Raw genomic sequence first — 24898 nt, 5'->3', positions numbered from 1 at the left:
ACAATGTCGCATACATATTCTGTATGTGCTCGTTCCAATGCTTCATTGAAGCTATAGCATGCTTATAGTGAGTGAAATATTCAAACCCAAGATGCCTTTTTTTTTGGCTGCACATTACATCAAATAGAAAACATCTGGATGATTGTGCATCATTTTATACATATTTCCCTGTAATTCAGCATGACATGCAAGCTTGGGATTTTGACTAGAATTTAAAATAAAGTTCTGTGGGTTTGAACAAAGCTTGGCTGTGAAACGTGTCTGCATGCAGGACCGGCAGGGTAGAAGAAAATGCTTTTTGAGGGAAATATTTAGTGAAATTATAATGTTTTGATGTCTTCCTGTGGTTACACACCGTGGCAGAATGTATGTCAAGGATACACGGATGAATTTGTCTCGCTCTCTTGTTGTTTCTTGCCTCTTTCTGCTCTCTCTACATTTTTTCCCCTCTCCACCTCCCTCCTTCACCCCCTCTCCTCCTCTCTCTTTCTCCCACTACCTGGTAATTAGAGGGGTAATTGCCCGGCTCAAATGAACCTCCGAGCCTGGTCTAATTACATTCTTCTCAACGGATCTTTTTCCTTTTTCTTCGTCTCCGCTCTGCTCCACATGGAATCAGGTGCTCCTTTCTTTTTCTGAGGTAACCGCCTCAGTTAGCGCGATTCACACTGCTTCACACTTCTCTAAACCGCACAGGTGCCAAGGGACCCCCCTCTGTTGACGTACAAAGGCAGAGCCGCTCAGGTAGATAGGTAGATACACATGCTCAGACACACATACATACACACACAGGCACAAAGAGCTGCTTGTATATACTGAGGTATTCCAATAAGTGTAAGGGATTTTCCAGTCAGCCCAAATAATACCAAAACAAGAGCTGCATTTCACACTGAGGCAAATCAATTTGAAATCTTTTTTTTTCTTTGCTTATCTCAAAAAGACATAATATGAGGCATATGCACAAGAGCTGTATCTCATTCTGAAGCAAATGGCTTTATAAATTGAGTTTTTTTTTCTTTGCATACTTAAAGAAGGCATTATGTTGAGCTAGGCTGTATTTCTATTTTGAAGATTGATTACAAAGCTTAAATGACAGGCTTTTATCTTAAGCTGAGTCTGTGGTAGAGATGAGAACATAAACATGAAAGCTTCTCTTGGTGTGAACTCGCGAGCCCTCCCCTACCTGCCTGCAGAAGATAATATTTCAGATTTATAGCACAGATTGCTCCTTTAATCTGGCTGTTTATATCTTCCCTCCATCCATCCCTCTATCTCTCCATGCCACCTCTCCCCTGGACTGTTACAATTCCTCCAAAGGGTAATGAGCCAGGACCGAGACACACACAGAGAGAGAGAGAGAGAGAGAGAGAGAGAGAGAATATGAGTGTGTAACTACTTTTATTTGTGTGTGTGTTTGTGAATTTGAGTGACAAAGAGAAAGAGAGAAAGAGAAGAGATATTATTTGTGTGGCCAACTGTGCACCAAGTGAGTACAGTATGTGAGAGCAAAGCAGTGTGTTTGTGTGTGTCGATGCTTGTGTATGCACCCTCTGGTGTATTGAATATGTGTGTACTCACGTGTGATGTTCGGCAGTCATCTGTGTGTGTAGGTCTATGTATGTGCGTGTGTGTGTGTGTGTGTGTGTGTGTGTGCACATGGGCATGTGTTTTTATTTCCATTCAGCCATCATCTCCGGTGGGCGCATAACACTATCACCTTAGCTCATTCATCTCAAGCTAGCCTAGCCATTTCAGTCCTAGCTGGAGTCGCAGACCTCAGATGCAGAGTATTTAAATACCTACTGTGGCTCTGTGTTATAACCAGTGTGACAGACCGGACTCCATGTTTTAAAAATGGGCTTTCCTTGCCAAGGCAGGAGATGAAAAAGCCAAGCAGAATGCATTAGATTCATATGAGGAAGGCCTAAGTATACTCAGCTTTATTTCAGTGCCAAAGAAATGGGCTACAGCAGAACGGCTATTTCAGTACCGAGGAAATGGGCACCAAGTGATCGCGCGTTACCATAACTCAGACAGAGGTGTAAACAGTGGGTCAACTGAACAAGAAGTGTTGTGTAGCATAGCCACATCTGGTCGAAAACATGATTGAATATAGTTTTAAATGTTCCAACTACATTATATGTGTTAATTTCTCTTCATCAAACAACCTCCAAAGCAGACAGTGTTATCACTGGACTGGACTTGAAGTCTTTTGCTTGCTCATAAACAGAATAGTCTTTCATTAGCTGGAGAGAATTATGCATCCAACTGAATTACTTCACAATACGCCAGGGCATTAAAACAACAGAAAGCTACCATGGTTCTGCCGTGGTTCTGCCTGACACTGTGACATTAGTAAATGTGGACAACATCAACCTGCCTGTAACAATGAGGTTTTACCCACACAGAGTCATTTATCACATTTCCACAACAATTTCCCAACATGCCAGAAACAACAGTTGGCCATATGGCCCTGACTCCTTGCTACCAAGAACACTGTGCAACTAACAGGAACATAAGGCTGCCTGTCTGGTTCGCTTCTGAATGCTTGGTTTATTTTTTACATGGAAGGATATAGCGTACATGAGCAAGCCACTGCCAACTGTGTTGAACCACCATATTTTAGGTAATATTAGCTACGTTCCAGTATACCTGCCCATGAAGGAGGCTGGTATTGGTGCACTATGCTTGGTTTTAAGGTGAGTTCACCAATTTTCTACAGGCTTTTTGCAGCATCAACTGTCCATTTACTGTGACTTCTATTTTCATTCATTTATTTTACCTGTGCAGCCTTAAGTCCGTTCAAAAACGTAACAATTTTGTGGGACTGGTCAGTTGTTTAAAGTGATAATCTGCAACATTTTCATATAAATGTCTGTTTTGCTACTCTCTGTTGCTGATTCATATGACACGGTCCACTTTAATGTTTGTTTACTTGCCTGTCATTCCTTAGCCTGTCATTTCTTTGAAGAAATATAGCCTAGTTCTCCAAAAAAGTGTATGGGACTGGTAAATTGTTTAATTCATTATTTCCGCAAAACATTCTAGGCTAATATTAAAAAGCTAATTCATCCAGTTTAACCAACATCAGTTTAATGTCAGGTTCATTTCCATTTTCCATGTAATGCTTGGAATGCGCTTTTATGCATTGTACCTGTCATCACCACTCATCTGATTTCTCCAGCTCACGCTGCTGTGTGTGTAAGTCTGTAGCACTTCAAAGTGTTTTCCATATAGACTGTGCCAGACATGTGAAATCAGCATGAAAATATTATGTGAAGGCATTCAACTTTTTGCATGCCACTTGTCTGTTCAATCCAAATGATTAGCCTGTCCAGCTAAAATAATTACAACACCGACAATTATTGACGACTCTGTGGAGAGGGACTTCTCAACAACACACCAATAAAAAACACACATGAAGGCATGACATATAGGGTGATGGCTCGCCCTTCCTACTTGGGCAAATCATTTATTTTTTCACCAGGCAATTAAAAGCATGACATTGATAAAGATGGCAAGTGAAATAATTGAAATAATGAATGCAACAAATATATTATCTCCCACCACTCAAGAATGACCGGTGGCAGGAATACAGATCTATCAAGCTGTATTGGCAAAGCAGGCTGGACTGCACCATTGCTCAGGGGAACTATATAGCATTTTTTATTGGGCACTGTCTACTGGGGACCAAACTAGCAACCTTTGACTACTAGCCAGCCTCTCTGATCAATGTGCCTATTGGCATGTCACACCGGTAAATCACGCGCATAAATCAAAAGTTACGAGAAGTGAAAGTAAACAAGTTTTCAAGATTCAAGATGTTTTCAGCCAGTTTTTGTCCACATCGGATGGTAGCCAAGTGTGTAATGGCTTGATTAGTGATGTAATGCTTTGCAGCATGTTGCTGCTTAGCTGTTCTGTAAACATTGGACAATGAAGGATTTGGCACTGTGAATTGAATTATGTTGTTGTTTGTCACATGGTAGACGGCTCTTTTGTCAAAATGTGATTAATGAACCACTTTGGCTGTGTGTGCTTCTGTCTGTGTGTGTGTGTGTGTGTGTGTGTGTGTGTATAGGTGTGTGAGTTCATGATACTTGTTTTTGTGAGTATGTGATTGTGTATGTGTGTGCATACTGTAGGTGTGTGAGTGTGTGAATAAAATGATTTGCTTTGATGAAACTGTAGAAGAGGAACGCTTGGAATCACCACAGTGACGCAGTTAGGAGACTGTTTTCTGTCTCTCTTGTTTTTCTCTTTTGGACACGCTGGACTAAACATCCTTTCCGGAAAATAAATTGACCTGCATTAACATACACTAACTCACCGCCACACTGATAGAACCAGGTTAGGTTCACAGGTACTTCTTATGTCTTATGTGCTTGAGTAATAATATCAGTCACATGTAATGTGCACTTATTGAATCACATATGATTTGCATCATGAGAATCATGCTTGTTAACACAGTAACAAGTTTTAGCAGTACAGATCAGATTTCCTTTCTGAGTTTCAGAAAGCTTTCCTTCTTCTTTTGACTTATTGAAGAAAGCAAGTACGAGAGTCACGCTGCATTACATGGCGATATCAAAAAGATCAGAGCTTTTGATTCTGGAGGCTGTTAAAGCTCAAATCTGTCATTTCTTTTGAGAATATGAATTAGAATTATAAAACATATGAATTATCTATACTCTCATGGAGATGATTTGTGGATTGAAAATTATTTCTTTGCAACTTTCATATCACTCTCTAACTCAAAACATAGTTCCATTTTGCAAATGTAAACCAACTATTTACACATTAACAATAGATGTTAAGCTCATGTTTAGCTCATGTAAACCATGTTTACCATATGTGACATAAGTCACATATGGTAAATCGTTGTACTCAGGAGCTTAACTAATCAGAGCGTAAAATGACGCAAGTCCAATGAAATGACCCCAAATAAAGCCAGTCGTGGGGTGACAGTGGTACCACAGGGGAGTCTTTATTCCTATTGAGCCTGTAGTAAGTCTACAATAAGTATACTGTGGCAAATACTACTTTGGTAACTTCCTTGGGTCCAATGCATGAATTGATACAGTTTCAATTATTCTCTCGTCTCCCAAAGAAATGCAGGGCAGAGTAGGAAAAACACGCTGGTGGGAAGGAACACACATATTATACTGTTGCCGAACCAAGAAGAAGAATTAATAACACTATAATGTTGACAGGCATAAAGAGAGACAAGGGTAATGTTAAATAGCAATTATCACCCTTGAAAGAGATGTATACACAACTAAAAGGCATCTTTCAGAAGATGGTAAAGAAGATGTGTGGGGTGGGAAAGATCTACCATACTAACTTCATTAGTGCTGCCTCTCAGCAAACCTGCTGTGTTTAAATGAAACCTCTTCCCCCAGTACAACACTGTGGAGTAAATGAGGAGCCTTAAGGGTAGCGGCAAAGACATGAAGATGGAGTAGCGTCTCCACTGAGCTCACCAACCCCAGTCTTTCCCTCTCCATGCTACCGCTTGTTCCTGCTGAACATCATATTAATTAAGCTTAATTGAGTCATTAATGGTATGCTAATTTGCAGAAGTGGTACCAAGACTTAACAACACATGGCAGCAGACTGCAGGATTAAAGGGAGAGCTGTCAATGAACGACCTTGGTGTATGATGGAGACGCTTTGGTCCAACTTGAGAGTGAGCAGCTGCTTTATGAATGCTGTGATTCTACAGAGTGGCACTCTTGCATTTTGAAGGGGAATACTACACACACACACACACACACATTCCCTTAGCCTAAGGCAGTGTGATAAGTATTTGTAAACATAAACAAGTAGACAGCCAAGAATCTAAGTCTCCTTGAAGATTATACTCACATTTAGACTCTGATATATGGCCAGAAGCTGGTCCATTGACTGAGAATGGGAGACTGACTTGTGAGGACTCGTAAAATTAATTTGTCTCCACTTAAAGGAAAAATCCATCTTTAAATATTGTCATACCATGTATATGCAATCATTCCAGGTGTTATTTTGTGTTACAATTTGGTGTACCCACTTTCCCTCAGTCTGCCTTGTCTACTTCTACTTCAGTTAGTGATTTCCTACATTTCCCAAAATGCCTTTCAACAACCCCCAGAGAACGTGCCTGAACTTGTTGCATTCAGCTGTGGGTTATATGTGCAGGTGGAGAGAGCAACAGTGATAGCATTGTAAAAACAAAAGAGTTTTCCAGTCACAAAAAAGTGACAGTTGTCCCTTACTCAAGACGCATCATGTCTGGTGGCTGCATTGCATTCTGGTCTATTGAGGCTACTGTTGGTGGAGAATTGGTATCTCTGCCTCTTCTACAATGGATGTCTCCCTGTATGATTGTTGAATGAAGGAAAAATGTTCTGCTATCAAACTCCATTGTAGCTATGCACCACCAAACAACAAAATGGACCCAGAAATGCAAGGTACATTAACAAAAGCTGTTTTTTTTAACAGTGCGTAAGGGTGGTGTTAGGGTGGATTTGCCCTTTAACATGCAAATAAATCACATTTTCTTATAGTGCTATCAGCTTGGAATGAGAAAATTGAACTTTTACCCACAAAACTGTGTGTACCACAGTTACTTTTTCCATCATTTCCAGTGGAGCTGTACACTGGGTTGACATCCCAGATTAATAGACAGGATAAAATCTTCTCTGTTGTTTCTGGCTGTGGGAGATAGTGGTGAATGTTTACTAATCTGAATTTTTTATGAATTTGGGAGCAAGTATTTGGTATGATTCATATTTTACCAGGGGCAATTATGTGTGTCAAACAAATCCTCAGCCTCAGTCCTCAGCCCCTCGTATCAGTCTGCAGGACACAGAGGTCAAATGCCTAATGTATGCAGATGACCTTGTTCTTCTTTCTCACTCCAAAGAGGGTTTACAGCAGAGCCTGGACGTCCTCTCCAGGTTCAGTGAAACATGGGCATTGACTGTAAATTTGAAAAAGACCAAAATCCTGATGTTCCAAAGACGTTCCAGTTCTTAGAAACACAGATTTACACTAGGAAATACAGAAATTGAACACACAAAAAATTAGAACTATTTAGGTTTGATTATCAATTCCACAGGACATTTTAACTTGGCTGTGAATGACCTGAAAGAGAAAGCAAGAAGAGCTTTCTACGCCATCAAAAGAAAAATTCCAATTAGGACCTGGCTCAAAATTTTAAATTCAGTAATACATTCAATTATGCTATATGGTAGTGAAGTGTGGGGTCCTCTAGCCAATCAAGATTTCTCAAAATGGGAAAAACACCCACTGGAAGTCCTGCATGCAGAGCTGTGTAAAATCATCCTGGGAGTCCAGAGGAACACAGTCAGTAATGCATGCAGGGCAGAACTCAGCCAGTATCCAATCATCAACATTCAGAAACGAGCCATCAAATTTTATCTCCGATCCAGCGACCCCTACTCCTATCAGTATAAAGCTCTTCAGTGCCAAGAGTCGAACAAGGACAAGAAGAGTTCCTTCTGGACACAAACACCAGGGATTCAGGACAATCCTCAGTCTCTCTGGACCAACCAAATAATTTCAGAACAGCAAGAAAAATATATCACCTATTGGAAGGAAAAGACAAAAACACAAAGCAAATTAGAACTCTGTCTGACCATAGACAGAGAGTACACAGTGGCAGAATATCTGACCACTGTGACCAACAGCAAACTGAGGAAATCCCTAACAATGTACAGGCTCTGTGCTCACAAGCTGGCCGTAGACCTGGCAACTCAGGGAGAGCAGGTTGTGTTTATTCTGCTGTCAGGGAGAGACAGAGACAGAAAGTCACTTTCTGTTACACTGTGACGGATACAAACATGTGAGACAGACTTATTTTGAGAGGATAGGCAGAATTTACCCAGAGTTCAACCATCTGCCTGATCCTCTCAAACTGCCCTACCTGTGTGGGGAGAAAAGTCAGTGTGCAGCATTAACTGCTAAATTTGTAGATTGCTGTCACACTTTAAGGGAAGAAGGACACACAGTTGAATGAGAAATATGAAGAATAATATATGAATGTATGTGAAAAGTTCTGTTTTTTAATTGGCTAAGGTGATATTTTGCTGGTTTATGTTTCCTCAGAAACACAAGTGACATAAACACAGAAACAATGATAGTCAGTAGACAGTGGAAGCACAGCAACACACACGCACACACACACATACACGCACACACACGCGCGCGCACACAGACACACACAATAATACATGGGAGGGGAAGGAATAATTTTTTTGTTATTTAATAATTTAACTGATGATGAATCTCGTGTTACATGCTTTGGCAAAATTGTTTGTTTGTGAACTGTCATGCCAATAAAGCACCTTGAATTGAATTGAAATTGAGAGAGAGAGAGATTGTGAGATTGTTGTATGAAGTGGACCACTGCCAAATAAAGTGCACTCTGATGTCCTCGTTTGTCCAGGGGTTGAAGGACAGACCAGTGTTGACCTCGCTCAACCCAGTGAATCACTTTGCAGTTTTTATTGATCTGTTTGTGTGTTTGTGTATGTGTGTGTGTGCATGAGAGACTGAGACAGAGAGAAAGCAGCTGTTTTATCATGTCTCCTCTCTCTCGCACATACACACTACATTCTCAGTTTTATCAGCTTATTTCCCAATATGAGTGTTGCAATTGTCCATTGAGTATGCTTAAATAACCCGTTTACTCTATTCTCACTTATATCGTATTCATCTTTGATGCATCCTACGACTTGCTGCTGAAACATCATTAAAATTTGATCTAATCTAATTAATCTAATCTAAAATCCATTGAGGAGATGACTTTAAATCTGACACAATATATGTTCTCTCTTTCTCTCTCTCTCTCTCTCTCTCTCTCTCTCTCTCTCTCTCTCTCTCTCCATAAAAGTTAAGTTAAAGTTCAATAAAATTATTGGTGCCCTAATGATATTATCAATGCAGTTGAGCTTAAGAGGGCAGAACACGTGTGTCCTTGTGATGGCTCAAACTTCGGCCATTGTGAAAGAAACAGTGAGACAGCCATAGTTGGCTATCATGGAGTCTGTATTATTACTGTAATAATCTCTGATAGAGTCAGAGCATTATGCACTATGTTATTATGTTTGTGCTCTGGCTTAGACCCAGCCAGATAATCTAATTGAAAGCACTATTTTCTGTACCTCTCCCATTTCATTGAGTTAGCTCACTGGCCTGTGCATGCGTTTGTGTGTCCATCTGTGTGTGTGTGTGGGTGTGTGTGTGTGTGTGTATATGTGTGTGTGTGTGTGTGTGTGTGTGTGTTTATGTGTGCCTGAGTATGTCCGTCCCTCTGTTGTATGTTTGTTGCTCTCTCCTTGGCCTCTGAGGTAATGTATACGGCATGGAGGTAGGTTTGTGTGTGTGTGTGTGTGTGTGTGTGTGTGTGTGTTTGTGTGTGTGCATGTGTGTGACCATCTCCAGTCACCTATGCCATCTTTCGCTTCAGGGAGGCAACTACCTTTAAGTACAGTTTAAGGTTACTTCCGCCCATCCCCCCCTTCTTCCATTACTAACCTTCTCATCTCCATTTCCCAGGGCCTCTGGGCTTTCTTGTGGCTCTTATATGAGAAAAGATACAAATACTTAAGTCACCTGTGAGAGGACAGTCAAAGTCGATGGAGACACTCCATTATGGCAAAGTCACCCAGGCAGACCCTCCCTAGAGTCCCACTAAATACCGAGCCCCTTTTCATACAAGCTGTAATCTTTCACATATTGTCTCATGTTTCTGTCATTGTTAAATATTGCATTTTTAGGGACATTTTTACAGTTTTTTTTAAAAGTCTCCACCTTTTCATAATGCACAAATGTCACATTGTCTTATGCCTCAGTAAGTTCTGCTGCTAAAGACACTACTGCTGCGATTTTGCACATCCTATCAACCATGCTGGATGTACAGTATTTTTTGCACATTTATGTACAATCCATACATTTCTACTTGCAACTACAGTTTTTAGGATTTTGTATGTAATAGTACATCAGTTTTTATCAGCTTATTTCCCAATATGTCAGAGTGTTGCAATTGTCCATTGAGTATGCTTAAATAACCCCTTTACTCTATTCTCACTTATACCGTATTCATCTTTGATGCATCCTACTACTTGCTGCTGGAACATCATTAAAATTTGATCTAATCTAATTAATCTAATCTAAAATCCATTGAGGAGATGACTTCTGAAATCTGAAATCTGACACAATACATGTTCTCTTGCTCTCTCTCTCTCTCTCTCTCTCTCTCTCTCTCTCTCTCCCCTGTGGCCTACCTTCCTAAAACTGCCTGCATAACGTCTTTGTTCAGGTTGTTCTTTCATTTTACTCCTTTGAGCTCATTTGCTGCCAGGTCTTCAACTATAATTGTGTTTTTGAATTTTTCTCCAGGTCTTCTTCCCTTTTCACAGCAGGAGAAAGCTTCTCACATATCTCAGATGCCTCAGATTGGTTGTTAATGTTTAAAACGCTCAGAGATTTGAGTTTGCCGTAACCACGCGGGCTCAGCGGGTTGGAAGAAATCCATGTTAAAATCATTAGCCTAGCAGTGGCGTTTGGCACTTAAAAAGCCTGCTGCTGGCTGCTAGTGTGGTGCTAGCTAATCAGTGTTGGAAAGCATCCTAAAAATAACATCTGACTGTGAAGCGAGAGTGTTCCTGGGTTAAATGCGAGGCTTAGATCATTAAGGAAGTTTATGAGTCAGAGAGTAATTAGATGTAATTGTACAATGTATGTAGTGTAGTGTTTGTGGCTGGGGATGAGTGGGTTTTTTTTGGTCTTTTTTAGCCTTAATTTGTTCAGGGGTTTACTGAGCACACATGCGCTTTTTTTCAACAACACCTTGCTTCACATTTATGCAGTTACACACATTTTACACCTGGTAGCTGCCTGGTACAGTCACAGTCTTACTGTTGGTCACTGAGCAGTGCAATAAAGCAGCTTGGGGTTGAGTGCTTTGCTATAGGGCATCCTGGCGGCTGTTGTTTTAGGAAGGGGAAAGTGTTTCTTCTTCCCTTCTCCACCCAGATTTGTCTAACTGTTCCAGGGATTTGAAGCACTCAATTTATGCTCACAGATTTGCTTCTATAATCCCTACGCTAACACTGCCTGCAGGTTCACACCTGTATGTGTATGTGCATGTGTATAATACCTATGTGTGAATGACTGCATGTGTCTTTGTGGCTGTTTGTGCACGAGAGACAGAGACAGACAGAAAGCAATTGTTTTTTCTTTTTTTTTTTTTACTCTAGCCTGTATGACTCATCTGACATGGGAATTCAGCGACCTTTGTAAATCTGGTTTTACCTTATTAGATTGTTGTAAGTGAGTTAGTGGCATTTAATGACCCTGATACGAACTGGAGACAGTGGAAAACACTGAAATGAACTGACAAAACATGACCAAACTCCATGAACCCAGGGACATTTAACTTTACAGGAGACCCATTTTACAGCAGAAAAGGTTTGGTCAACTTTTTTGATTCAGTAATTTACTAAAAATAATTTATTGGCCACTATTATATAATTTAATTAAAGCGCTGCAAAGGTCAATAATTGGTAAAAAAAAAAAAAAAAAAAAAATCAACAATACATATATTTATACAGTCCATCTCCCAGAGTGTGCCTGTTTTTCCATGTTAGGTCACAGATGTGCGAGTTATACATTTGATTGAACAGAAGGAATTAATCCCAATTGGACAAACTCTCAGATAATGTATTTCGGAAATCCTTGACCCCTGATGATAACATTGCAATAGTACAATGAAAACATAACACAGCGCACATGGCACAATATGCTTCATAAGGTGTTGTCTGTGTGTGTGTATGTAAATCAATTTTAAAAACACAAACACTGCTGTGGTGCACTGCTTTTAGAAACTTAACAGGAATAATAAATAGGTTCTACAAGCAAGCTGCGACATTGAGTGAGTAGCCTCCCAAAAAATGTTGTACCTTGTGGATTAAAAGTGAACTTTTCAGTGGCGTTTCCCCCACTAACACCTATGTATTTTTACATTTTACAATTCACTTTCAATGGTTTGGCTATAGGAAACATTTACTCTGTCAATTACAATTACTGTCAATTATAGCAATACAGTACCAGATGTCATTACTTGGCAACAATTTCATATAGTTGCACGTTGTCACTGTCTCCTCACCATCTGGTCTCGGTCTTGGTGACATGCACACATACACACACACACACACACACACACGTACACACACACACACCTACACACAAGGGCATAGGAAGCAGGGGGGGCACAATATTGAAGAGCAAAACACCTCGAAAATTTCATTGTACGAATCAAATCAGAGGCCACCAATTCTAAATGGGACTTTTATTGTGAAATAGATTTCACCGCAACAAAGTAACAGCACTGCCTATTTCCTTTCACATGGGTCTAGCACGCTAACAGACCAAGTAAAGTAGCATTGGACAAGGAATAATGAATGCCACCAAGCCACCAGCATGCAAAACTAAAACATTTTTTAGAGGAGAGCAGAAAAATTTAAGTATAGTATGAAGCTAAACATTAGCTATAAACAGTATTTAGTAATAGTATAACTAGGATTCAAGCAAGTGCCACTGCCCGGCCATCTGTACTGTCCATCTTTCTCCACACCTGGTTTTAACATTAACCTTACATTGAACTACCTTACAATGACTAGCCACATCAGCCACATGTAAAGGAGGAAAATGCCAGTAAATTAGCTATTGTTAATGCTTGTCTTCCCAGCTAACGGAACTGAGTTTTCTCACACTTTCTATATAACAGCATGGTTTCTGCATTTATCCTCATAGACAGATCCAACCTCTTTCTCACCCCCAATGAGAGAGGATGAAAGACAGCAGGTAAAACAGTGTGATAGTCTCCAAAATATTCTAAAGGCAGTGGAATACATTTTCAAAACAAGCACAAAGAAAGGGTTTATTCCATCTGTTTCGGTTTACATCTATTACATTCTACCATGATTTGAATGCACTTGTCCAGAATAGGAGGCCCCTTCATGATCTGATTTGATCAGATTTCAGTGTTTATCTCTCTCCTATAGACTTGCCACTGCCATGGGATGCATATTTTAATCTCTGGGGATTATGTAACCTGTGACTGCAGCACTGCGGCTTCGGGATTATAGCCTACTCTTGACACTGACACATGTCAACATGGGAGAGAGCATGTTTGACAGGACGGCTCGTACTGTAGGTGTGGTGACTGGGAGGAAATCGAGGAAGGGATTTGTATGCAAGATTAGAGAGGTGACGGTGTTTGTCTTGTTTGATGGTGTTTGGTTTTAATTCTGAAGTTCCTTGGTTTTCAGAGTCACTTTTAATTTCTCAGTAGAATTAATTCACAGGAGTACGTGTTGGGGAGCTTGGTGCAGAGGCATTTTTGCAGTGTTTCAGAGTGCATACTGTACTTACACACATGGTACAAGGACAAGATGGCCTCATACAGCATGAAGGGATAGTGGAAGGAGGCTATTAGATATCACTGGATACGTATAGATTCAATATTCTAGCTGTGTGTGTTGGCAGTTTTCCTGTGTGTGTCGTTGGAATGACAGGAGTTCTACAGATTTGATGACAATTAGTGCAGCTGGGTTGTTTCGCGTCAGGCCACTGAATTTTGATTACACACACAGACTCCTGTAATATTTCAAATCTCTGCCTGTCTGGTGTACTTTAACAGAATTGAGTTGCTGTGCGGTAGACTGTTGAACGTTTGATAGTGTTGCTGCACTCTGCTGGTTTTTCTAATCAAGTATAACAGAGGGAATACCACAAGCATATTATCTGAGTGCTGCTGTAGCATTTCCAGCTTTTTATTTATGCAAAGATGAACTGCATTTTACTTCAGAGCGGTGATTTTAGATCAAGTGTTTGAGTGCTTTACTTCCTGCAGTATGCAAAGGTGTTGGGCTTCACTGGATTGCACAGTGGGAGTCTTGTTGAGAGAAAAGACAGTTAATACATTTGGAGTCTGTTAAACCTCAGGTTTACACATTAAGGGACTTTGCTGGACTGTTCCAAGAGAAGGCAGGGCAGTCCCAACATCCCAACACTGCAGTGGCACATCTCTGTTTCAACCTTAATTTATTCAAGGAATGGAGCATGGAGCACTCTTTTTCAACAATGCCCTGCTTCATATTTATGCTAACACACACACACACACACACACACACACACACACACACACACCTGTGAGCTGGCCAGTTCAACCAGTCACCGCGTTGGCCAATGACCAGCTCCACTGGAACTTTTTGGTGTCAAGTGCCTTAAAGCACCACAATGGTAGTCTTAAAAAAAATCCCTTCTATCTTTCTTCTGAGCTCTTTTCTTGCATTCCTTGGTTGCTTGTAATTTTAACAATCTAAGAATTTGAGTTTATTGTATTATTATATAGTATGTTCAGTTATTTAATCTTTTGCACTCATTGTAAGTTGTCCTTGATGAGAGTGTCAGCTAAATGGCTAAAATGTAAACTCTTAAGTGCAAACAGGGCTTGATGGCTGTTATTGGAGTCAGAGGATTGGGCCACTATTTGAAATAATTAATTTATGTTTTCCAAACTAAAACTAATTCTAAGTGGAAGACCAGTCACAGGAACAAATTAAGGGCCAAAATGAGGTTACATTGAGAGGATGTCAGTGGGTTAAGGTGTACATACACACAAGTAAGAATACACAAGTAAGAATACAGTTTTCAGATTAATTTTGTTACGTCATAGCCCTCTCCTTCTCTCTCTCTCTCTCTCTCTCTCTTTGTATCTTTCTCTCTTTCTATCATTCTCTATTTCTGTCTCCCTCCCTCTCTCTCCCACTTATCTTCCTGTCACTCTTCATTGTCCATAAAAAAGCTGCGTCATGAATTGCCATGAAATATATTTGAAAATGAAACGGCTAAAACCAGGAATAATGGAAGCTGACTGCACCATCAACAGAGTGAGAGTGTAACCCCAACACACAACCTAAGTACACAACACAAATTATGTATTTGTTACAGTGCTGCAATACTACAATTATCTATAGCGGACTGTATTTGTACCTGTATCTGAGCTGACATACCTGTGAGGCATGTTTGAACCTTTAGGCCCAGATTTACTAAAACCTTAGTGGATACAAAAACCTTTGCAATGTTCAAAGTCAGCGCTAAGACTTTTGATAGCTGCAAAACAATTTGCTTGACCAATCAGGGTTATGCCATTGGTTTTGCACATGCTAAAAATTTTTGCAAACATGAAAGGCTTTAGTAAATCAAAGCCTCAGTGTTCTGCTTCATTAGGCATACGGCACAACAATGTGGAAAAATATGTTCGTTTCAGCTTCCAAACGCTCTCTCCCTTTTCCACATGCATTACTCCAAATTCTCTATTCCTTCATCAGAGTCATAAAACGAATGGTGGACAATGTCACAGTCATTAATGAATCCATTAAATCTTTAATTATGCGATCATGCAGTGGCGTCTGCATTCCAGTGAGCTCTTGCGTTTTTACCACAAGTTCATTTGCTTCCATTTGTCTCCGTCCACTCGCTGCCCGCTTTTCTCGGCTAATTAGTGGTGCGAGGCAAAGAAAAGGCGGCGTTAATTGACCACCGCCATCGCTTTTTCAGGCTTCACGCATGTTTGGTGACTAATGTGCTATTTTCAGTGTCCCTTTTTGTGCTCTCCCCTCTTACAATGAGAAGGAGAGCTGACAAGCAGCGGCCACATGCCTGAATTTGTAAAAAGCACTAACAATGTGATACTTTATCGATCCCCGAAGGAGCAATTCTCTTTTTCTGCCCCCCTCCCACCACAGGGGGGTCAGAGGTCAGGATCGGCTACACAGCAGCAACCCTGGGATAGGGATTTAGAGATTTAGTACCTTGCTCAAGGACACTTGACCAGGCTGGATGCTTGAACTCAGATCTCCCAACTCACTACACCATTCTGCTGCCCCTAGGATTATTTATGTGTGTCTGTGTGTGTGTGTGTGTGTGTGTGTGTGTGTGTGTGTGTGTGTGTATGATTGATCACTACGTATTAAGTATTTTCCAAGCAGGTATAATGTTTTCTTTCAACGGCTTTAGCAGCGTGTTGGTCAGCTCTCAAGAGTTTCCTTCTGGCTGCCTGGCCACAGTTTTATGGGCTCCAGTGGGTGTTGCCTACAATAGCTATGTAACTCTGTCACATGAAGGCTAGGTCATCCTGTCAAAAAATAAGAAACAAAACAGCCCCACACATGCAAGCATACACACCGCACCCACTCACCCACCCACCCACCCACACACACACACACACACACACACACAAACAGGTAGCCTACACAAGCAAGTTCACATTTCTGTGCTGAATGTCAGTGTGCTGTAATTTGGTTGTGTGCAGACTTACTGTACTGCGCTAAGCTGTTGGTTTTGTTTTATTTCTCTCTGCAGCACAAATTACTTCCCTGAACTCAGAAATGGGTTACTGGGATTAAAAGAAATGTAGTTTGGATTTAGAAGGGCTTTGGATTCCTGCAGACACAACACAAATACACACTTGCAAATTAACGCACATACATTGGTGCAACCACACACACACACACACACACACAGGCATATACTGTACACACAAACACACCCTTGCAACCACCACATTCATATTATATTCACTAGCCGCTACAATCACCGGTCAAAGCTCCACAATGTTCTCTTTCTATTTTGTCATTCTTCCAACCTTTATTCCACAGGATTTTATTCCCATCCACTATGAATTATATTTAGATATCTCATCAGGGGGTGCACTTGAATTATGAATCTTCGTGTCCCAGTATGAATTTATGCTGCTTTGTTTTATATGGAGCTTGGTAATGCATATGCAGTTTAGCGGGACCATAAAAGCCCATATGGCAGATGAATGCCTCAAGCCTTTAAAATGATGAATTGGCAGCTGGTAAATCAAACACCCACCCTGTAGCATTGCCAAATGGTCCATTGCCTCACATTCACCCCATAGTGTGACAGGCTGAAATTTGCTGAGGTTGGTTTCTCTTGGTTTTATAGGTCTGTATGGCCGTATTGTAAAAATGTTGGGATTGAAGACCAAGTTAATATCTGAGGACCATGGACCCGATACTCTGCTATATGCCTGCATGCGTATCTGCCTTAATGTTGTCACCAATGTTCTGCTATACTAATCATCGGTGCTATATTAATCATCAGTGCAGTCAAACTGATATGTATAATGTGGGGGAGCAACATCACCTTTAACCCTTTGAGTCACATTTTCCTTTAACCTTCAGTGTCAGCACCATTTCTCCATAAAGACTTTGGAGCAACACTTTTATAAGTAAACTTACATAACCATTTACCTTGACGCTGTTCAGACACCTATATAATAGTGCTGACTGATATATAGGTCCTGCTTGCCTAAGCCCCTCATTAACTTGTTACGACTGTCCAGATGTCCCCCAAGGTCCCATGACTTGTTTACACCTCACAATCTGTCTTTGTTCTAGTTTGTACTGGTCATTATACTGGTACACATCAATTATCATCTTAAAGGCCAAGTAGCTAGCTACTCTTGTTTGCTTTACTATATAAAGATGACCGCATCTCACCATTCCAGTGTGCAGCCTACTTAGTTTAGACAGGCTTTTGTTTTCCCGCCAGTGACCATGTACCAGACAGCAGAATTTCATTTGGTCAAATGTGGGTGAATCTACAGCATCTCAGATAGGCAGGTTGAGACGCCCTCGCAGCCCCATTTTGTGATTTCAATAAGACCAGTGTGTTTTTACACCAAAATCTTGCCAAGTGCAATTTTGATATTATGTTCAAATGCTTCACCACTGCATAAAGGGCTTGCTAGAAAACCTTTATGCCTATTTCTGACAACAAGAAGGTGGTATTTAAGGTCAAGATCATGTGGTTGCTGTAACTGTAAAATAGTGCAATGCATGGAGTTTCTGTTTTGTTTACAACATTGTGCTGCTGTAGACATGTGAGATCTATGCTAGATATGCTACACTCTGCATTATTTGTATGGGCACATTTTGAGTGAATATTGTGTTTATTTATTTATTCATCATCTGTATTCATCTTCAGTGATTACAGAAACATTTCAGTATAGTATCTCAAAGTATCTCATGGTTTAGTGTTTGATGTCTTGTAAAAACACAAGCTTTTCAGTAAGGTCGATGCAGAACAGACTACACAGTAAATTGATATCATAAGGTCCATTCGCTGAATCTGTATCATCTCATTTTGCATAGACTGTTATGTTTTTGACACATGTCTTCCTTTTTGTGTCTTTCTTGCATCATGATGGAAACCATCACATTAATTATGCCTTGTACAATATATACTGGTACAAAGGATTTTGATCTCTCTCTCTCTCTCTCTCTCTTTCTCTCTCTCTCTCCCTCTCTCTCTCTCCCTCTCTCTCTTTCTCTCTCTTGCTCATAGCACTTTTGAAGATTAAGATAGTGGTATCCACTTCTTCTACGTCTTCTGGTGGCTTTGACTGGCAGACTTTGACATGAGTGGGCAACCACTGATCTTTTTTAAGGTTCCTGCTGTCCCCCGCCATTCTTGTCACATCTGTCATTTGCAACCTCCCACGGGAGAGGCTTTGTTTAGAACAGATAAAGGAACTGTATGGCAAGCCGTAAATTGTTACTAGTAAGCTTCAATGATTAAATGTTAAAATGGCTTGTCATAGGAAGTGAGTTGCCGAACATGTTCAGAGAGGGTGCCTGCACTTTAACAGTATTTGTAATTTTAATTAGCATCATCAACAGCAGCAGAAACGTTTAGCTTGCTGTAATGGCTCCCATCCAAAAATTAACAGGGACCGCACAGGGAGGGCATCGCATTTACATTAACATTACATTTAGGCATTTAGCTCACACTGAGAGCAACTTAGAACGAGTGAGCAGGTTGGAGTTTAGTGTCTTCCTCAAGGACACTTTAACAGGACATACTGGCTGTTGTGGAGTTAAAACTGCAGCCTCTGTAACCACTAGGCCGGCCTACACATGGGCTACTTTTCAAAGTGTCAACCGCTGCCATAAATACAGACTCTATTCAAGTTTCAGTTCTTGATCACAATTTTCCTGTCTGTAAGGGGGCAAAAGCCAATGAGCTCTTGTATGTCCCTATCATTCAAATCTTTTGCATTGCAGATATGATATAATGCATCATATTCCTCTTGAGTGATAATGAATTAAATGACAACAGTAAGCCATTTCCTGATTTAATGATTTATATGATGCAAAAGAAAACAAATGATTTGCATAATGAGAATAAATGCATGAGCATCATTGCTTTACAAAGGCTTGAGCTGTCAGCCATAATCAATAGAAACCAGCTCTGACATTGAGCTGTTGTCTATTGATCAAAGCCAAACACCAAATAAAACTATGCCTAGGGTTACTGCATCCCCCTGATCTATCTTGTTAAAATGTAGATGTGCCAGCACTAGTATTTTATCGACTAACCTCTTCTCCGCTACAGCCACAAATCACAGTCATAGCAGCAGGATATGTGGTGCTGGGGCTTAACTGAGTCATCATGTTTTAGCGGGCCTCGTTCCTCTTATCAGTCCAAACCTGTGTGTGTTCCCCGAGAGCCCGCTAATCTCCCCGGGTGATTACATTGACCCGGGGCATTGATTACACACAGTCTAGGCCAGAATGCCATTGGAACACAGGCGCCGGCCAATTTTTGCATTGTAGCGGTGCTCTCCTCCCCTCCCCTCCTTTCTGCTATGTGGAAAATATGCTCTGATTGGTGCTGCAGCTTCTCAAAGCAGAGGCACGCTTGTTTTTCATCTCAGTAGGGAAAGAATGGGAGATTTTTCTCTTTGGTGGGTAGATGGGGGTGAAACTGAATATTTTTTTGCTTGAATGACGAAGCAAATGGTTGAGATGGAGAGGAAAAAATGAGTTTGAGGAGTTGAAAATAAGCTGTTGCTATGTTACTCCCTGTACTGTTTAATTTCACTTTTTTTCATGTTCACTTCTGGCTGTCACGACAGCTGCCTAGAGGTTGAGCGCTGCGCAGTCCCGCTGTACACTGCAGGCGGCTGCAGTTTGGCACTGAATCACACCAGCCTTTTCTGTTTTTTTTCTTCTTCTTCACTCTAGGCAGGTCAGCTAAGGCCAAAAGACTGGAGGCAATAAGAATAGAGGAGGAAAATGCTCTCAACCTGAATTCCGACGCTAATCTCCTCTTTGTGCTCTCTGCTCACCCCTATGAGGCAAAACAAATAAATCTCTCATCTTCACATATAGAGGCCGACAGCTGGAGGCTCTTGTCTTTGCCTCCCTCTGTCACTGTGTCTGTTTAACCCAGCAACCAATATCATTGCACTTCCATTACGGCAAAAAGACAAACAAGTGGAATTAGTTTAATTGCTACATTGGGAAGCCATTAGGGAAAAGTCAGTGTGAGGATATTACTATCTGATGAGATTTCTGTGTGATAGTTAGGGGATATTACATAATTGTCATCGTTGTTCCCATCACATCCTACAATGGTAATCCAAAACCAATCTGTATTTTTGAAGATTTATTTGCAATTCTGTTTGAAAGCACTGAGCTGAGCATGTCCTGAATATTGATAGCTGACTTGGAATGATAAATAATAATTTTTTTGGTATCATGAGCATTTTTCCATGTGTAGCCTTGACATTGCGTAAGACTGAGAGAGTTTGAATGTTCAACACATCTGCCACTGGATGTTCAGACAAAATGATGCTTTTTCTGGGTTTCCATGCCAATAGCATCAAGCATTCAATGGCAGCCATCTTAAGCATATTGACTAAATGCTCGTTCAAGAATGTTGATTTGAATAGGAATTCCTGTCTATACAGAAATCAAATCTAATGTTTCACACAATTGTGAAGAGGGCCAGTGAGATTCTTTTGAACCCACGTTGCAAATTGCCAAAATATTTGGAACTTCTTTGGCTCACAGTATTGTCAAAATACAGTCCCTTTTATGTTCTTTTGAGTATTCTGAAATTTAGTTTTTGATGAATATTTTTGTTCTGAATCAAGAACGAGAAGTTGATAATGAAGGGAATAAAGGAAAATTAGTTCTCTTACCACTAAGTGTGCAGCCATAGTAAATACTCTTCTACCTATGACTTTTTATGTGGCTTAAAGTGAATTTCTCAGTTGGCTCTGTGCCCGGGTGTTACTTTGTGCTGGGCCTGCGCCATTAACCCAGGTTGTCACTTCCCTTGGTGATAACAGCAGGTTAAATGAGCCCATTTTGTTTTAGTTGACAGACACATTGATTTATCCAAAATTCCTGGCACGCCTCATCATCTCACGACTCCCTATACTTTTCAGTTAGAAAAATAAGCCCAGGTGGTTCTAGGGAGCAAAGCCTCGACCAAGTTGATTTCTGCATGGTTCTTGGTTCACATTTTCACTTTTGTCTAATGTCTGTAACTGCACAAAGTGATATGTTAGGAACGATGGGAAATTAAGGTAAACACATTGATTTTAACACTCACTTTTTATTTCATCGTAACTCTTTGAAAAAACAGTAATGCTGACAAAAAAAAACATCCAGGATGCTCTGTATTTAGTAAACACACTTCCAACTCAGTTAAATTTGATGAGTTGAGTCTTACTGGGCATTGAGTTTAGTCCATTGTTAGACAAACAAAAGCTTGTGACAAACCTCTTTACAAAAACCCTCAGCAGAGACAAACATCTCTTTCTGGACCTTCGTTAATGCCGTCAGGATGGGTTTTTCAAATTAGCACAGCAAGCACCACTGTTATACAACATGTAATATCACGCAAATGACCAATTACAGAACCAAAAGTCAACATTCTATGGTGAATTATAGTCTGACAAGGAGCTTTTGTTGAAGGAGGTAGCGTATTTGTCTATTCATGCATATTAGCAGGGAAGCTCACTGGCACACAGCTGTTCTTAATAACCATCATTAGTCCATGCGGCAACTAAATCACGTGTCCAGTGATTCTAGAGTTGCAGCGTACCATGTTGTTGTTTCCCTCCATCCATTTGCTTCCTTATGATGTCAGTGGGGCCCATTCACTCTCAGAATAGCCAGCAGTCCCCTAAGTGAGATATCAGCAGGTGTTGAATGAGCAGTAAATGGTCTCATGTTGTGCTTGTATATCTAAGAATATCAAACCTCTATCATTGTCTTAAATTTGAGCACCTTAGCAGACCTTTTTCCTCATGGACAAGGAAGCAATGGCTAGGCAGCTCAGTTGGAGGGGAGGGGAGTTGGGGCCATAACCCCCCCCCCCCCCCCCCCCCCAACACACACATACACACACACACACACACACACACACACACACACACACCACCACCACCTTCCCTGCTTAATAATTCAGCAACAAGCATAGCCTCTGTGGGCATTCACTGTGAAAGAGAGCACTTGACCTCAAAGACAGCAGCAGCAGGTGGCACGTTGCAGCAGGTTGCAGTGTGCAGAATTGATGTTGAGATTGCTTTTCTTTACCTTACTGCTATTTCTGTTGAGTTTTTGCTATGGCTTGAGCATATTTGGAATAGAATTGACCGCGTTGCTTTTGATCTGCAGACAGAAGTGGGTTAGTATTGAAAAATACAAAATAGAGATGGCGGTTGATGCCTTTGATCTTATTAGACTTCTTACCAGCCAGTCCACCGCATTATATGACTCAAATATCGAATTTATAGAGGTTGACTAAGAGGAGGAATATCGACTGCTAGTTTGTAGGTGAATCAATAAATGTACAGCATTGTTGAAAGTTAAAATTTGAATGAACTTTGAACGACTGAATCAAAGAACTCATCTTTTTCATTTAAAGCTGCACTTGGCAACTTTGCACGTTGGCAGCTTCAAATGGCAGTGAGAGGTGACTGTTTGAAACATTTGAACTTCAATACCCAGGAATCATGAGACGTGACATCAGTAAACTGCACACCGCACGCACATGTGATCTGTGATCGCTTTATACTAAACGATACCAAAGGGACAAGAGAGGCAAAAGATCCAATGTTGGTGAGTCCAGCTTTCTCTGGACAGAGTGTTCACTTGCAGCAATTGAGGAGACAGTTTTGTATTTCGCTCTTAAGTTTCAATTCGTCACTTCCTAAATGTGGAGAAGTGTGCACACCCGACATCAGAATGTCATTTGGGCAAATAGGGCGAATCTAGGGTTTCTCAAATGGGACGCTCTTCTCTGTTGCAGCCCCACTTTTTGATTTAGACTGATAAGACAAGTGTATTTTTACATACAAATCTTGCCTTGTGCAGCTTCATAGCAGGAACCCAAAATAGATACATCCACTGAGAGTTGCAGCAGTTGAAGTTTTGTCTTTAGTTGCAGAGGGCAGAAAAGTTATCCAGTTTGCTAAATGATTGATGAATCTCTTCTCTATCTCTAGATTAAGGTGTCTGGTGAAGCAGCTAGAGAGAGGAGAGGCCTCCCTCGTTGACCTCAAGAAAAACCTTGAGTATGCAGCGTCGGTGCTGGAATCCGTTTACATCGAGGAGACAAGGTAAGAAAACCGCATATACCTCCTACCTCTGTACATGGGAACTTGTATCAACAGTTTGCACCTGTTGATTCTTACCAAAGGGCCCAGCGGTTCATTTATTGAGAATGACAGTGCAGCATTGATGAAGGAATCTAAAATTGATGAACTTCATTAGTATGGAAATTAACCTGAGCTCCAATTCTCAGTTTAATTTCAAAAAATGTTTTATTTCTCACAATCTCACATCCTTGTGATGAATGATAGGCTAAAGCATATCCCAAGTGTAATGTTTGTCAAGCATGGGTAGATGGTATGTGCGTGTGTGTTTGTGTGTGTGTATGTGTGTCTGTGTGTGTGAAGAGTCACTCTGTGTCAGTAGTTGACTTCAGGTCCAGTAGTCCCAGATATGACCAGGCTTATGGAATTATGTAACACTCTCGTCATCTAGATCCAACCAGATTAGGGCCAGCTATGGCACGACCACTCCAGGATCCAGGATGATGAACCATCCAGTAGAGAATCCATGTAGCATCCTGATTGTCAATACGATGTCGATGCTTTCTATTTGCCGTAAGAACATGTTTTCAGTTCAGAGGGTGGAGACCAATGGGCTTTGCTCTTGATCCCTGTACATGTCAACACAACAGGCTAGCTGTGGAGAATTACATCACACAATTGGATTGGAACCCATGGTGTTTGAAGAAGCCTGGGATGTTTTGGTGTTACATAAGAGGTGATATTATTTGACGGAGAGCGTTGGGTTTTTGAGTTTGATCCGCTGTTAGAGCTGAGCTGTGATGAATGGTAAATGTTTAAGTAAGCCTCTACTCTGCCTGTCTATCTGCTCTTCCTTTCCTTTTATCTTTTTTTCTTTCTTTCTCTCTCTCTCTCTCCCTCTCGCACTCTCTCTCTATCTCTCCCTCCCTCCAGGCGTTTGGTGGACACAGAGGATGAGCTTAGCGACATCCAGTCGGAGTCGGTGCCGTCGGAGGTGCGGGACTGGCTGGCCTCCACCTTCACCCGGCAGATGGGCCTGATGCTGCGGCGCACCGAGGAGAAGCCCCGCTTCCGCAGCATTGTCCACGCCGTTCAGGCCGGCATATTTGTTGAGAGGTAAAAGTGACGTTGTGCTGCATTATCGCCGCTGGGGACAAAACAATGTAAATACCACCGAGACGCACGCACACGCGCACGCAGACATGCAGTCATTGATCCGTGACTTGTTATGAATGCATACAACCTTTAATAATTCATATGGAGTATCACCCTTATCTAAGCGTCTCTCCCCTGCTGAGGCTGCCAGCCCCATCATCTGTCACCCCGAACCACTGTGGCCTTGAGCCACTTGAAGCGCTGCCATCACCACCTTTAGTTTAGCCTTGCATATTTTAAAATTCA

General features: G+C 41.0%; 1 protein-coding gene across 1 annotated transcript in view; it reads left to right on the top strand.

Annotated features, from left to right (window-relative positions):
* pde1cb (phosphodiesterase 1C, calmodulin-dependent b) overlaps positions 1 to 24898 on the top strand; it is a gene marked incomplete at its 3' end in the record, with an annotated part of 73265 nt that overhangs the window by 33644 nt on the left and 14723 nt on the right. Inside the window, exons 6-7 of the mRNA XM_071546003.1 lie at positions 23408 to 23521; positions 24431 to 24613. Of these exons, the coding sequence (XP_071402104.1) occupies positions 23408 to 23521; positions 24431 to 24613 (297 nt within the window). The remainder of the gene's footprint in view (positions 1 to 23407; positions 23522 to 24430; positions 24614 to 24898) is intronic.

The sequence above is a fragment of the Centroberyx affinis genome, unplaced genomic scaffold (genome assembly GCF_046629955.1).
Source record: "Centroberyx affinis isolate AG114_WGS23_722 - 3 ecotype Tasmania unplaced genomic scaffold, CSIRO-AGI_Caff_v1 ptg005091l_1, whole genome shotgun sequence".
Taxonomy (NCBI): Eukaryota; Metazoa; Chordata; class Actinopteri; order Beryciformes; family Berycidae; genus Centroberyx; species Centroberyx affinis.
This window is presented reverse-complemented; position numbering and strand designations above follow the sequence as displayed.